Here is a 14638-nt window from a genome sequence, read left to right on the forward strand (position 1 = left end):
TCCACTCAGGCGTACTCCACTCAGCCTGTGTACCTGTGAGAGAGGAAACTAACATTTCAAACATCAAACTTGTTTTCCTCTTCAAAGTTCAGTCTTCGAGGCACTCTGTGGAAGAGTTTTAATTCCCACCTCCAGTCTATTCCAACAGCCTCTCCAGGGTGGTTCTGTCTCTGTCATATTAACAGAGACCCTGTTCTGAATAATACAGACCCACTTCTTAACATTACACTCCCCCAAGGGTTGTGACAAGCAGCACGAAGCAGAACACAAAGATGTAATATTCAACCACTTAATATTCAGTACAGAGTACAGAGGACTAGATCAGGTTGCTGGATGGCGCCTGGTATGTGGGGGAGGGAGCGAGCCTGGTCTGTGGGGGAGCCTGGCCTGTGGGGGAGCCTGGCCTGTGGGGGAGGGAGCGAGCCTGGTCTGTGAGGGAGCCTGGTCTGTGGGGGAGCATGGCCTGTGGGGGAGCCTGGCCTGTGGGGGAGGGAGCGAGCCTGGTCTGTGGGGGAGCCTGGTCTGTGGGGGAGGGAGCGAGCCTGGTCTGTGGGGGAGCCTGGTCTGTGGGGGAGCCTGGCCTGTGGGGGAGGGAGCGAGCCTGGTCCGTGGGGGAGCCTGGTCTGTGGGGGAGGGAGCGAGCCTGGTCCGTGGGGGAGCCTGGTCTGTGGGTGAGGGAGCGAGCCTGGTCAGTGGGGGAGCCTGGTCTGTGGGGGAGGGAGCGAGCCTGGTCCGTGGGGGAGCCTGGTCTGTGGGGGAGCCTGGCCTGTGGGGGAGCCTGGCCAGTGGGGGAGCCTGGCCTGTGGGGGAGCCTGGCCTGTGGGGGAGGGGGGGAGCCTGGTCTGTGGGGGAGCCTGGCCTGTGGGGGAGCCTGGTCTGTGACCAGGGTGAAGTAGAACCAAACAGATAATACTTGAGAGAGTCTAGCAGGTATTACCTTTCAGCTCATGTACATGATGAGGTGCTCGTCCCCTTCCTGTACCTGGGACATTACGGCCCCTAGTCCCCTGTACCTGGGACGGCCCCTAGTCCCCTGTACCTGGGACGGGCCGGCCCCTAGCCCCCTGTACCTGGGACGGGCCGGCCCCTAGCCCCCTGTACCTGGGACGGGCCGGCCCCTAGCCCCCTGTACCTGGGACATTACGGCCCCTAGCCCCCTGTACCTGGGACATTACGGCCCCTAGCCCCCTGTACCTGGGACGGGACGGCCCCTAGTCCCCTGTACCTGGGACGGGACGGCCCCTAGTCCCCTGTACCTGGGACGGGACGGCCCCTAGTCCCCTGTACCTGGGACGGGACGGCCCCTAGTCCCCTGTACCTGGAACATTACGGCCCCTAGTCCCCTGTACCTGGAACATTACGGCCCCTAGTCCCCTGTACCTGGGACGGGACGGCCCCTAGTCCCCTGTACCTGGGACGGGACGGCCCCTAGTCCCCTGTACCTGGGACGGCCCCTAGTCCCCTGTACCTGGGACGGCCCTAGTCCCCTGTACCTGGACCCCTAGTCCCCTGTACCTGGGACATTACGGCCCCTAGTCCCCTGTACCTGGGACATTACGGCCCCTAGTCCCCTGTACCTGGGACATTACGGCCCCTAGTCCCCTGTACCTGGGACATTACGGCCCCTAGTCCCCTGTACCTGGGACATTACGGCCCCTAGTCCCCTGTACCTGGGACATTACGGCCCCTAGTCCCCTGTACCTGGGACAGGACGGCCCCTAGTCCCCTGTACCTGGGACAGGACGGCCCCTAGTCCCGTGTACCTGGGTTGGCCCCTAGTCCCGTGTACCTGGGATGGCCCCTAGTCCCCTGTACCTGGGACAGGATGGCCCCTAGTCCCCTGTACCTGGGACAGGACGGCCCCTAGTCCCCTGTACCTGGGACGGCCCCTAGTCCCCTGTACCTGGGACGGCCCCTAGTCCCCTGTACCTGGGACGGCCCCTAGTCCCCTGTACCTGGGACAGGACGGCCCCTAGTCCCCTGTACCTGGGACAGGACGGCCCCTAGTCCCCTGTACCTGGGACAGGACGGCCCCTAGTCCCCTGTACCTGGGACAGGACGGCCCCTAATCCCCTGTACCTGGGACGGGACGGCCCCTAGTCCCCTGTACCTGGGACGGGACGGCCCCTAGTCCCCTGTACCTGGGACGGGACGGCCCCTAGTCCCCTGTACCATGGACGGGACGGCCCCTAGTCCCCTGTACCTGGGACAGGACGGCCCCTAGTCCCGTGTCCCCGTCTTCACCAACATCGGTACCTGGAAATCGGGCATTACGAGAATTGGATGGGAGCACAGCGCTTCCTTCAACTTTTAGCAAATAAAAAAATAAAAAAATAAATAAAATAAAATAGGTCATATTGAGGGTATTGGTCCTTGAAGTCACTCTGTGTTTTTATATTGAGGGTAGTGGTCCCTGAGGTCACTTTCTGTGTTTTAATCTTGGCTGCATCTGGTTAAGCTAGCAGCTAAATTAGCCTGGTTTTGCAGGCTGCATCTGGTTAAGCTAGCAGCTAAATTAGCCTGGTTTTGCAGGCTGCATCTGGTTAAGCTAGCAGCTAAATTTGCCTGGTTTTGCAGGCTGCATCTGGTTAAGCTAGCAGCTAAAGTTGCCCGGTTTTGCAGGCTGCATCTGGTTAAGCTAGCAGCTAAATTTGCCCGGTTTTGCAGGCTGCATCTGGTTAAGCTAGCAGCTAAATTATCTCATGATGGAATAAGTCGAAGTTGCAATTTTTTGTGAAATGATACGTGGTGCCATAATAAATAATCAAATCAAATTTATTTATATAGCCCTTCGTATATAAGCTGAAATCTCAAAGTGCTGTACAGAAACCCAGCCTAAAACCCCAAACAGGAAGCAATGCATGTGAAAGAGGCACGGTGGCTAGGAAAAACTCCCTAGAAAGGCCAAAAACCTAGGAAGAAACCTAGAGAGGAACCAGGCTATGAGGGGTGGCCAGTCCTCTTCTGGCTGTGCCAGGTGGATATTATAACAGAACATGGTCAAGATGTTAAAATGTTCATAAATGACCAGCATTGTCAAATAATAATAATCATTGTAGTTGTCGAGGGTGCAACAAGCACGTCCGGTGAACAGGTCAGGGTTCCGTAGCCGCAGGCAGAACAGTTGAAACTGGAGCAGCAGCATGGCCAGGTGGACTGGGGACAGCAAGGAGTCATCATGCCAGGTAGTCCCGAGGCATGGTCCTAGGGCTCAGGTCCTCCGAGAGAAAGAAAGAAAGAGAGAATTAGAGAGAGCATATTTAAATTCACACAGGACACCGGATAAGACAAGAGAATAGTCCAGATGAAACAGACTGACCCTAACCCCCCGGCACATAAACTACTGCAGCATAAATACTGGAGGCTGAGACAGGAGGGAATAATAATAATAATAATAGCTTAGCTATAAATTCACAATGATGCCATGTCATTTGTCATAACCATTATCATATAATGTAATATATGTTACCGGCCACAGTCTGTAGCTGACGTGGCCTATAACAGTAAAAAGAACGGACACAAGTTCACATCTGCAAAGTTCTGGTGCTTTCTTTATTCTGGAGAATGTTTTTTTTTCTCCTCTTGTTCAATTGTCTATTTTCTTGTTTGTACTTTTAAAACATTCACACTTTAAATTACACAACATTATCACACTTTACCTTAAGCAGAATTCAAACGTGTTCCACAAATATTCCGGTCTTACTGTATGATTTTAGTTGAAAACCCACAATGCATTTCACATTCATACAATAGAAACACCTATATATGAAAACATAAATAACTGAATGTTTTTCCTATACACCGCTACCTCTATAGAAAACTGACAACAATACATTCAGCTTTAAGATAGTGGCACCTCTAAAATTGTCTCTCTCACACACCTGCACTAAAAGTCCTCCAGACTGAGCGTGCGCGGTCAGTTTACCAGCTCGTCAGCACAATTTACACAAAACAAATAACATGTAAAACGCAACTCAGAAATCCCTCACAAATGGATGGTTAATCAAATCATCACAATCTGTTGGAGAAGCATTCCTCATGAAGCTGGTTGAGAGAATGCCAAGAGGGTGCAAAGCTGTCATCAAGGTAAAGGGTGGCTACTTTGAAAAATCTCAAATATAAAATATATTTTGATTTGTTTTACACTTTTTTGGTTACTACATGATTCCACATGTGTTATTTCATAGTTTTGATGTCTTCACTGTTATTCTACAATGTAGAAAATAGTAAAAAATAAAGACAAACCCTTGAACGAGTAGGTGTGTCTAAACTTTTGACTGGGTCTGTATATCCCAGATTAAACAATGGGACAAAGAGAATATATATCGGTGATTGCATCCTTAGCAATTTGTATGAATTTGAGTGGTTACATACAATACATGTTAACAGAATGGCTGTGAGACAGAGACTGTTGCTGTACTCTCAGGTAAGGCCCCTTGTTTCCAGAAACACTGAAGACTCCCATTATTCAGTCAGGAAGCTTGAAGAAGGTGTCACCATCCGAGTCCATCTCCCAGCATGCAATGGCCTGATCGGAAGATGACAATAATTGCATTATTTACCTTTCATCACCAAAGTTAAGGCCAATGTGTCTGTGTATGTGGATGACTCAACACATCAGCTACCACAGCGACTGAAATTTACATTTTAGTCATTTAGCAGACGCTCTTATCCAGAGCAACTTACAGTAGTGTGCATACATTTTATTACATTTTAAGTACTGGTCCCCCGTGGGAATCGAACCCACAACCCTAGCGTTGCAAGCGCCATGCTCTACCAACTGAGCTACAGTGGGAAATGACTGCAACACTTAAAGAGCTGCAGTTAGTTTCAGAGTGGGTTGCAGGGAATAAGTTAGTCCTAAATACATATAAAAAACAACTAATAGCATTGAATTTGGGACAAATCATTCACTAAACCCTAAACCTCAACTAAATCTTGTAATAAATCATGTGGAAATTGAGCAAGTTGAGGTGACTAAACTGCTTGGAGTAACCCTGGATTGTAAACTGTCACGGTCAAAACATATTGATACAACAGTAGCTAAGATGGGGAGAAGTCTGTCCATAATAAAGCACTGCTCTACCTTCTCAACAACACTATCAACAAGGCAGGTCCTACAGGCCCTAGTTTCTACCTTAACAACACTATCAACAAGGCAGGTCCTACAGGCTCTAGTTTCTACCTTCTTAACAGCACTATCAACAAGGCAGGTCCTACAGGCCCTAGTTTCTACCTTCTTAACAGCACTATCAACAAGGCAGGTCCTAGTTTCTACCTTCTTAACAACACTATCAACAAGGCAGGTCCTACAGGCCCTAGTTTCTACCTTCTTAACAGCACTATCAACAAGACAGGTCCTACAGGCCCTAGTTTTGTCACACCTGGACTACTGTTGAGTCATGTGGTCAGGTGCCACAAAGAGGGACAAATTGCAATTGGTTCAGAACAGGGCAGCACGGCTGGCCCTTGGATGTACACAGAGAGCTAATATTAATAATATGCATGTCAAGCTCTCCTGGCTGAAAGTGGAGGAGAGATTGACTTCATCACTACTTGTATTTATGAGAGGTATTGACATGCTGAATGCACCAAGCTGTCTGTTTAAACTACTGGCACACAGCTCAGACACCCATCCATACCCCACAAGACATGCCACCAGAGGTCTCTTCACAGTCCTCAAGTCCAGAACAGACTATGGGAGGAGCACAGTACTACATAGAGCCATGACTACATGGAACTCTATTCCACATCAGGTAACTGATGCAGCAGAAGAATCAGATTTTTTTTTAAAAACAGGTAAAAATACACCTTATGGAACAGCGGGGACTGTGAAGACACACACACACACACAAAGGTACACACACATGGTTATATTGTTCTATGGTGGTGTTGAACATGTTGTGTTGTGGGCATGTGGTGGTGTAGAGATGTTATATGATGTACTGTTTCATCTGTAGTTCATTCAGTACAAACATAGTTCCCTGTTTCATCTGTAGTTCATTCAGTACATAGTTCCCTGTTTCATATGTAGTTCATTCAGTACAAACATAGTTCCCTGTTTCATCTGTTGTTTTATTCGTAACGTGGATGCTTTGTTGTGTTTAGACCTCAGGAAGAGTAGCTGTTGCCACGGCAACATTTAATGGGGATCCATAATTAATACAAAACACAAAGCCATGTCCACTGTACAATGTTGCTGAACAATTCAACCCTTTTGTTTAGTGTCATTGATATGGAAATATTCACATACAAATATTCAGTTGGTAAGCACTGACTGTACAGCCTCTAAGGTCCTGTGGTGGAAGACTACTGCCCTGGTCTGTCTGCACTGCTGCCCTGGTCTGTCTGCACTGCTGCCCTGGTCTGTCTGCACTGCTGCCCTGGTCTGTCTGCACTGCTGCCCTGGTCTGTCTGCACTGCTGCCCTGGTCTGCCTGCATGCTGCTTTCTAGTGAATTAATTCCCTCTTCATCTGAAATGAAACAACACCAAACACATGAAAATGAGTTAAGTTAGACTGACTAGGCTAACTAAAGAAGAATTATTCTAGTCAGTCGGTAACTTAGTTAACTAAAGAAGAATTATTCTAGTCAGTCGGTAACTTAGTTAACTAAAGAAACACTAATGTAATGTGAACATACTACCAAAACATCACCGCCTATTTGCAGTGAAATCAAGAGGGGCATTTTTCTTGCCAACTTTTCATCCATAAACACGCAGGGGAACGAAGTAGTTTGACAAAAAGTGTCCACAATAGTCAGTATTATAGCTAGCAAATATACAGTTATTTTCCAGAAACCTAGCTACAGTCCACTTAGCTAGCTAAGGTGGTGAACTCAGACTGACGCTGGGAGGTCGCTAACTTTCCACCAGAAGTTTCAATCTAGCTAATCGCATTTTTATCAACTTTATTTTATTCAACCAGGAAAAGCCCATTGAGACCCAGAGTCTCTTTTTCAAGGGAGACCTGGCCAAGAAGGCAACAATCAGTACATTACATCATTAAAACATACAACAATACAATACAACATGATCCAGCCTAAAACAAGCATTTACACTCCTCTGTAACAACGTCTCCCATCAATATTTAAGTTAATTCAGTGGCACTAACACATCTAGATGAAGCAGGGATTGTAGACTATTCCATGTCTCTGGTGCACAAGAAGAGAAGGCAGTCTTGCCTAATACTGTGAATGTCCTGGGGACTTTAAGTAGCAACCACCTCACGTCACGTCACCCCGCTCCTCCGCTCTCTCCACTGGCTTCCAGTTGAAACGGAGCTGTGAGGGGAACGGCACCTCCGTACCTTCAGGCTCTGATCAGGCCCTACACCCAAACAAGGGCACTGCGTTCAGCCACCTCTTGCCTGCTCGCCTCCCTACCTCTGAGGAAGCACAGCTCCCGCTCAGCCCAGTCAAAACTGTTCGCTGCTCTGGCACCCCAATGGTGGAACAAGCTCCCTCACAGCGGAGTCAATCACCACCTTCCGGAGACACCTGAAACCCCACCTCTTTAAGGAATACCTGGGATAGGATAAAGTAATCCTTCTACCCCCCCAAAAGATTTAGATGCACTATTGTAAAGTGGTTGTTCCACTGGATATCATAAGGTGAATGCACCAATTTGTAAGTCGCTCTGGATAAGAGCGTCTGCTAAATGACTTAAATGTAAACCACCTAGCAGACCGGGTACGGTAACATAGCAACCACCTAGCAGACCGGGTACGGTAACATAGCAACCACCTAGCAGACCGGGTACGGTAACATAGCAACCACCTAGCAGACCGGGTATGGTAACATAGCAACCACCTAGCAGACCGGGTACGGTAACATAGCAACCACCTAGCAGACCGGGTACGGTAACATAGCAACCACCTAGCAGACCGGGTATGGTAACATAGCAACCACCTAGCAGACCGGGTATGGTAACATAGCAACCACCTAGCAGACCGGGTATGGTAACATAGCAACCACCTAGCAGACCGGGTACGGTAACATAGCAACCACCTAGCAGACCGGGTACGGTAACATAGCAACCACCTAGCAGACCGGGTACGGTAACATAGCAACCACCTAGCAGACCGGGTACGGTAACATAGCAACCACCTAGCAGACCGGGTATGGTAACATAGCAACCACCTAGCAGACCGGGTATGGTAACATAGCAACCACCTAGCAGACCGGGTACGGTAACATAGCAACCACCTAGCAGACCGGGTACGGTAACATAGCAACCACCTAGCAGACCGGGTACGGTAACTTAGCAACCACCTAGCAGACCGGGTACGGTAACATAGCAACCACCTAGCAGACCGGGTATGGTAACTGCTGGTGGTGAAGGAGACCAGACTACAGAGGTAAAGAGGGAGTTTACCCAAAAGGCATTTGTAGATGAATATAAAGTGAGATCCAACCTACCATTTGGTACAAGGTGCAATGGTGGGTGACTTGGTAATAAAGAGCAAGGATGCATGATAAACAGAGTCCAGTCTCTGGTAGACAGAGGAGGCTGCATGATAAACAGAGTCCAGTCTCTGGTAGACAGAGGAGGCTGCATGATATACAGAGTCCAGTCTCTGGTAGACGTTGGAGGCTGCATGATAAACAGAGTCCAGTCTCTGGTAGACGTTGGAGGCTGCATGATAAACAGAGTCCAGTCTCTGTAAGACAGAGGAGGCTACATGCATATACAACAAGTCACCATAATCAATTAGAGAGAGAAAAGTGGCCTGAACAAACTTCTTTCTAGCCATAAGCGGGAAGCAAACCTAATTACGAAAATAAAAATCAAATTTCAATTTTTATTTATTTTATTGTATTTAAGCTTTGTCACAAGATTATCCACTTTAACTTTAAAGGACAACTTGTCATCCAACCAAATACCTAGGTATTTGTAGGATGACACTTTTTCAATGGATTAGCCACCAGATGTGACAATGCTAATGTTCTCTGGTAGAGTTCTAGTTCTGGTAAAGGTAATGAATTTAGTTTTTTGTACATTCAAGATGTCACGTCCTGACCATAGTAAGAGGTTATTTTCTATGGTAGAGTTGGTCAGGTCGTGACAGGGGGTGTTTTGTGTTTTTCTAAGTTCTAGTTTTTCTATTTCTGTTGTTTTTTGGGGTTGATCACCAATTGGAGGCAGCTAGTCCTCATTGTCTCTAATTGGCGATCATATTTAAGTAGGGGTTTTTCTTCCTGGGTTGTGTGGGTTATTATATTTTCAGTAGTGTTTGTTTCTCTCTGCATCACGGTTTGTTGTTTTGTTAATTCAGTTATGTTTTGCAAAGTTTCACGGATTAAATAAAAATGTGGAACTACAACCACACTGCACTTTGGTCCGCTCCTTTCCACAGCCGTGACACAAGACCAGTTTGAGACCATAAAGGGAGGCCTGCAGTGACTGAAAAGCAGTCTGGAGCTCTTCAACAGCTGTCACGTCCTGATCCTAGTAATATGTCATTTTCTATAGTAGAGTAGGTCAGGGCGTGACAGGGGGCGTTTTGGGTTTTTCCATTTCTATGTTTTAGTTCTAGTTTTCTATGTTGGTTGTTTGGGTTGATCTCCAATTGGAGGCAGCTGATCCTCGTTGCCTCTGATTGGAGATCATATTTAAGTAGGGGTTTTTCTTCCTGGGCTTTTGTGGGTAGTTTTCTGTTTAGTGTATGTTCACCTGACGGAACTGTTGTCGGTCGTTTTTGTTGTTTTTTGATTATGTGATAATAATAAAAGTATATATGAGCACTACACACGCTGTGTCTTGGTCCCCTTTAGACGACCCGCGTTACAACAGCCTGAACCAGAGAAGGAGTATATATGAGCACTACACACGCTGTGTCTTGGTCCTCTTTAGACGACCCGCGTTACAACAGCCTGAACCAGAGAAGGAGCACATGAATATATAACTGGATCATCTGCATGTAGAATGGCTTGCAAAATTATTCATCCCCTTTGACATTTTTCCAATTTTGTTGCCTTACAATCCGGAATTAAAATTGATTTTTTTTTTTAGGTTTGTATCATTTGATTTACACAATATGCCTACCACTTTGAAGATGCAAAATATTTTTTATTGTGAAACAAACAAGACAAACTTGAGCGAGCATAACTATTCACCCCCCCAAAGTCAATACTTTGTAGAGCCACCTTTTGCAGTAATTACAGCTGCATGTCTCTTGGGGTATGTCTCTATAAGCTTGGCACATCTAGCCACTGGGATTTTTGCCCATTCTTCAAGGAAAAACTGCTCCAGCTCCTTCAAGTTGGATGGGTTCCACTGGTGTACAGCAATCTTTAAGTCATACCACAGATTCTCAATTGGATTGAGGTCTGGGCTTTGACTAGGCCATTCCAAGACATTTTAAATGTTTCCCCTTTAATACGACAACGATCCCGTAACCGGGACTGAGTTTGACAACAGCCAGAAAAAAATCAGAGCGCCAGATTCAAAACCACAAATCTAATCATTTCAATTTCTCAAACATAGGACTATTTTACACCATTTTATAGATACACTTCTCCTGAATCGAACCACGTTGTCCGATTTCAAAAAGGTTTTACAGCGAAAGCAAAACATTAGATTATGTTAGGAGAGTACATAGACACAAAAAACCACACAGCCATTTCCAAGCAACTAGTATGCATCACAAATACCCAAAACACAGCTAAATGAAGCACTAACCTTTGACGATCTTCAGATGACACTCCTAGGACATCATGTTACACACATGCTTCACTGTGGGGATGGTGTCCTCGGGGTGAAGAGAGGTGTTGGGTTTTCGCCAGACATAGCATTTTCCTTGTTGGCCAAAAAGCTACATTTTAGTCTCACCTGACAAGAGTACCTTCTTCCATATGTCTGGGGAATCTCCCACATGCCTTTTGGTGAACACCAAATGTGTTTGCTGGCTTTTTTTCTGGCCACTCTTCCATAAAGCCCAGCTCTGTGGAGTGTACAGCTTCAAGTGGTCCTATGGACAGATACTCCAATCTCCACTGTGGAGCTTTGCAGCTCCTTCAGGGTTATCTTTGGTCTCTTTGTTGCCTCTGATTAATGCCCTCCTTGCCTGGACTGTGAGTTTTGGTGGGCGGCCCTCTCTTGGCAGGTTTGTTGTGGTGACATATTCTTTCCGGTTTTTAATAATGGAAGTTTTTGATATTTTTTTAGAACCCAATCCTGATCTGTACTTCTCCACAACTTGTCCCTGACCTGTTTAGAGAGCTCCTTGGTCTTCATGGTGCCACTTGCTTAGTGGTGTTGCAGACTCTGGGGCCTTTTCAGAACAGGTGTATATATACTGAGATCATGTGACAGATCATGTGACACTTAGATTGCACACAGGTGGACTTTATTTAACTAATGATGTGACTTCTGAAGGTAATTGGTTGCACCAGATCTTATTTAGGGGCTTCATAGCAAAGGGGGTGAATACATATGAACGCACCACTTTTCAGTTTTTATTTTTAATATTTTTTTAAACTTAATTTTTTAAATTTCACTTCACCAATTTCGACTGTTTTGTGTATGTCCATTACATGAAATCCAAATAAAAATCTATTTAAATTACAGGTTGTAATGCAACAAAATAGGAAAACCACCAAGGGGGATGAATACTTTTGCAAGGCACTGTATCTGCTTTATCCTTCACTTCATTAGAATCCATCATTAAATGGTCAGGAAGACCAGAGGATACATTAGAACCTGCCACTGATTTGATTAGCTTCCAGAACTTGGTAGGGTTGTTTAGGTTCTCTGTGACTGCATTTAGTGTCACGATTGTCGTAAGGAGTGGACCAAAACGCAGCGGGAAAATGTATACTCATCTTCTTTTGAAGAAGAAGAAGAAGGAGGAGGAAAAACAAAATAAACACGTATACAAAGCAAACGACTCCAAACAGTCCCGTCAGGTGCAACAAACACTAAACCAGGAAATAACTACCCACAAACCCCCATAGAACAAACACCCCTATAAATAGGACCTTCAATCAGAGGCAACGAGAAGCAGCTGCCTCCAATTGAAGGTCAACCCAATAAACACCACATAGAAATAGACCAACTAGAAATAACATAGAAATACACTAACATAGAACATAACCCAAACAACCCCGAAACACCCTAAACAAACACCCCCTGCCACGCCCTGAACAAACTACAATAACAAACCGCCCCTTTACTGGTCAGGACGTGACAGTTAGATAGAAATCTGATTTGGACTTCCTGATCAATCCTGTGCATTTGTTTCTTCATGCTCTGAAGGAGGCCCAGTCAACAGGAACATTTGTATGTCTAGCTTGAACCCCAACAGATATATTTCTCTTTCTAATTCATTCTGCCAAGTTATCTGAAATCCAGGGACTGTCCCTTTCACTGATTCTAAATTTCTTCACAGGGGCATACTTATCACAAATGGACACAAATTTCAAATAAAAATAGTCCCAGGCAGTGTCAACATCGGGAATCAGACTTACTCTGTCAATATTATGGTACAGATCATGTAAGAACGCCTGCTCATCAAAATGTTTGTCAGTCAGATGGATAGCTTAGCAAATATAGCGATTTTGTTTTCCCCTGGCATGTAAAGCTGCCTGATACAGCTTGCCAGTTGATAGTAAAGTAACATGAATAAGTCAGAAACCAGCAATGCCACATTGATGCTTTTTACCACCACACATCAGGTACACGTATAAAGAGACCAATCCCCTTCATGTACATGTTTAAATAAAACCCTCTTAGGCCTCACTCCCCCCTATCTGAGATATCTACTGCAGCCCTCATCCTCCACATACAACACCCGTTCACTCCTCCCTATCTGAGATACCTACTGCAGCCCTCATCCTCCACATACAACACCCGTTCACTCCCCCCTATCTGAGATATCTACTGCAGCCCTCATCCTCCACATACAACACCCGTTCACTCCCCCCTATCTGAGATATCTACTGCAGCCCTCATCCTCCACATACAACACCCGTTCACTCCCCCCATCTGAGATATCTACTGCAGCCCTCACCCGTTCACTCCCCCCTATCTGAGATATCTACTGCAACCCTCATCCTCCACATACAACACCCGTTCTGCCAGTCACATTCTGTTAAAGGTCCCCAAAGCACACAGATTCCTGGGTGTTTGTTCTTAACTGACTTGCCTAGTTAAATAAAGGTTAAATAAAATAAATAATAAAATAGACTATCACCTTCATGTACATGTTAGTTGAATTCTAGGACTTTTGGCTGTTTGTAGAACCGACGTCTTCTCTAGATGTTGACCCAGTCTTCTCTAGATGTTGACCCAGTCTTCTCTAGATGTTGACCCAGACGGCTCCAGTCTTCTCTAGATGTTGTCCCCAGTCGGCTCCAGTCTTCTCTAGATGTTGTCCCCAGTCGGCTCCAGTCTTCTCTAGATGTTGACCCCAGTCGGCTCCAGTCTTCTCTAGATGTTGTCCCCAGTCGGCTCCAGTCTTCTCTAGATGTTGACCCCAGTCGGCTCCAGTCTTCTCTAGATGTTGACCCCAGTCGGCTCCAGTCTTCTCTAGATGTTGACCCCAGTCGGCTCCAGTCTTCTCTAGATGTTGACCCCAGTCGGCTCCAGTCTTCTCTAGATGTTGACCCCAGTCGGCTCCAGTCTTCTCTAGATGTTGACCCCAGTCGGCTCCAGTCTTCTCTAGATGTTGATCCCCAGTCGGCTCCAGTCTTCTCTAGATGTTGACCCCCAGTCGGTTCCAGTCTTCTCTAGATGTTGACCCCAGTCAGCTCCAGTCTTCTCTAGATGTTGACCCCAGTCGGCTCCAGTCTTCTCTAGATGTTGATCCCCAGTCGGCTCCAGTCTTCTTTAGATGTTGACCCCCAGTCGGCTCCAGTCTTCTCTAGATGTTGTCCCCAGTCGGCTCCAGTCTTCTCTAGATGTTGTCCCCAGTCGGCTCCAGTCTTCTCTAGATGTTGACCCCAGTCGGCTCCAGTCTTCTCTAGATGTTGACCCCAGTCGGCTCCAGTCTTCTCTAGATGTTGACCCCAGTCGGCTCCAGTCTTCTCTAGATGTTGACCCCAGTCGGCTCCAGTCTTCTCTAGATGTTGACCCCAGTCGGCTCCAGTCTTCTCTAGATGTTGACCCCAGTCGGCTCCAGTCTTCTCTAGATGTTGACCCCAGTCGGCTCCAGTCTTCTCTAGATGTTGACCCCAGTCGGCTCCAGTCTTCTCTAGATGTTGACCCCAGTCGGCTCCAGTCTTCTCTAGATGTTGACCAAAGTCGGCTTCAGTCTTCTCTAGATGTTGACCCCAGTCGGCTCCAGTCTTCTCTAGATGTTGACCCCAGTCGGTTCCAGTCTTCTCTAGATGTTGACCCCAGTCGGCTCCAGTCTTCTCTAGATGTTGACCCCAGTCAGCTCCAGTCTTCTCTAGATGTTGACCCCAGTCAGCTCCAGTCTTCTCTAGATGTTGACCCCAGTCGGCTCCAGTCTTCTCTAGATGTTGACCCCAGTCGGCTCCAGTCTTCTCTAGATGTTGACCCCAGTCGGCTCCAGTCTTCTCTAGATGTTGACCCCAGTCTTCTCTAGATGTTGACCACAGGCTAAACCACAGTATAAACCACAGGCTACACCACAGGCTACACCGCAGGCTACACCGCAGGCTACACCGCAGGCT

The 14638-nt window shown here is 46.8% G+C and overlaps 1 protein-coding gene across 1 annotated transcript; it reads right to left on the minus strand.

Moving 5' to 3' along the window:
* Positions 1–316: 316 nt before the first annotated feature.
* Positions 317–1141, minus strand: LOC115195246 (proline-rich receptor-like protein kinase PERK10). The gene is made up of 2 exons (XM_029755023.1): positions 1102–1141; positions 317–876 (listed from the first exon to the last, which is right to left on the minus strand). Exons 1-2 carry the CDS (start codon positions 1139–1141, stop codon positions 317–319), a joined length of 600 nt encoding a protein of 199 aa, XP_029610883.1.
* Positions 1142–14638: the final 13497 nt, after the last annotated feature.

Source organism: Salmo trutta, chromosome 6, assembly GCF_901001165.1.
Source record: "Salmo trutta chromosome 6, fSalTru1.1, whole genome shotgun sequence".
Classification (NCBI taxonomy): Eukaryota; Metazoa; Chordata; class Actinopteri; order Salmoniformes; family Salmonidae; genus Salmo; species Salmo trutta.

Coding starts and splice junctions, on each gene's coding strand:
- LOC115195246 (XM_029755023.1), bottom strand. CDS start 1,141: ATGTCCCAGGTACAGGGGGCTAGGGGCCGGCCCGTCCCAG. Junction 877..1,101: donor TAGGGGCCGGCCCGTCCCAG/GTACAGGGGGCT, acceptor CCCTGGTCACAG/ACCAGGCTCCCCCACAGGCC.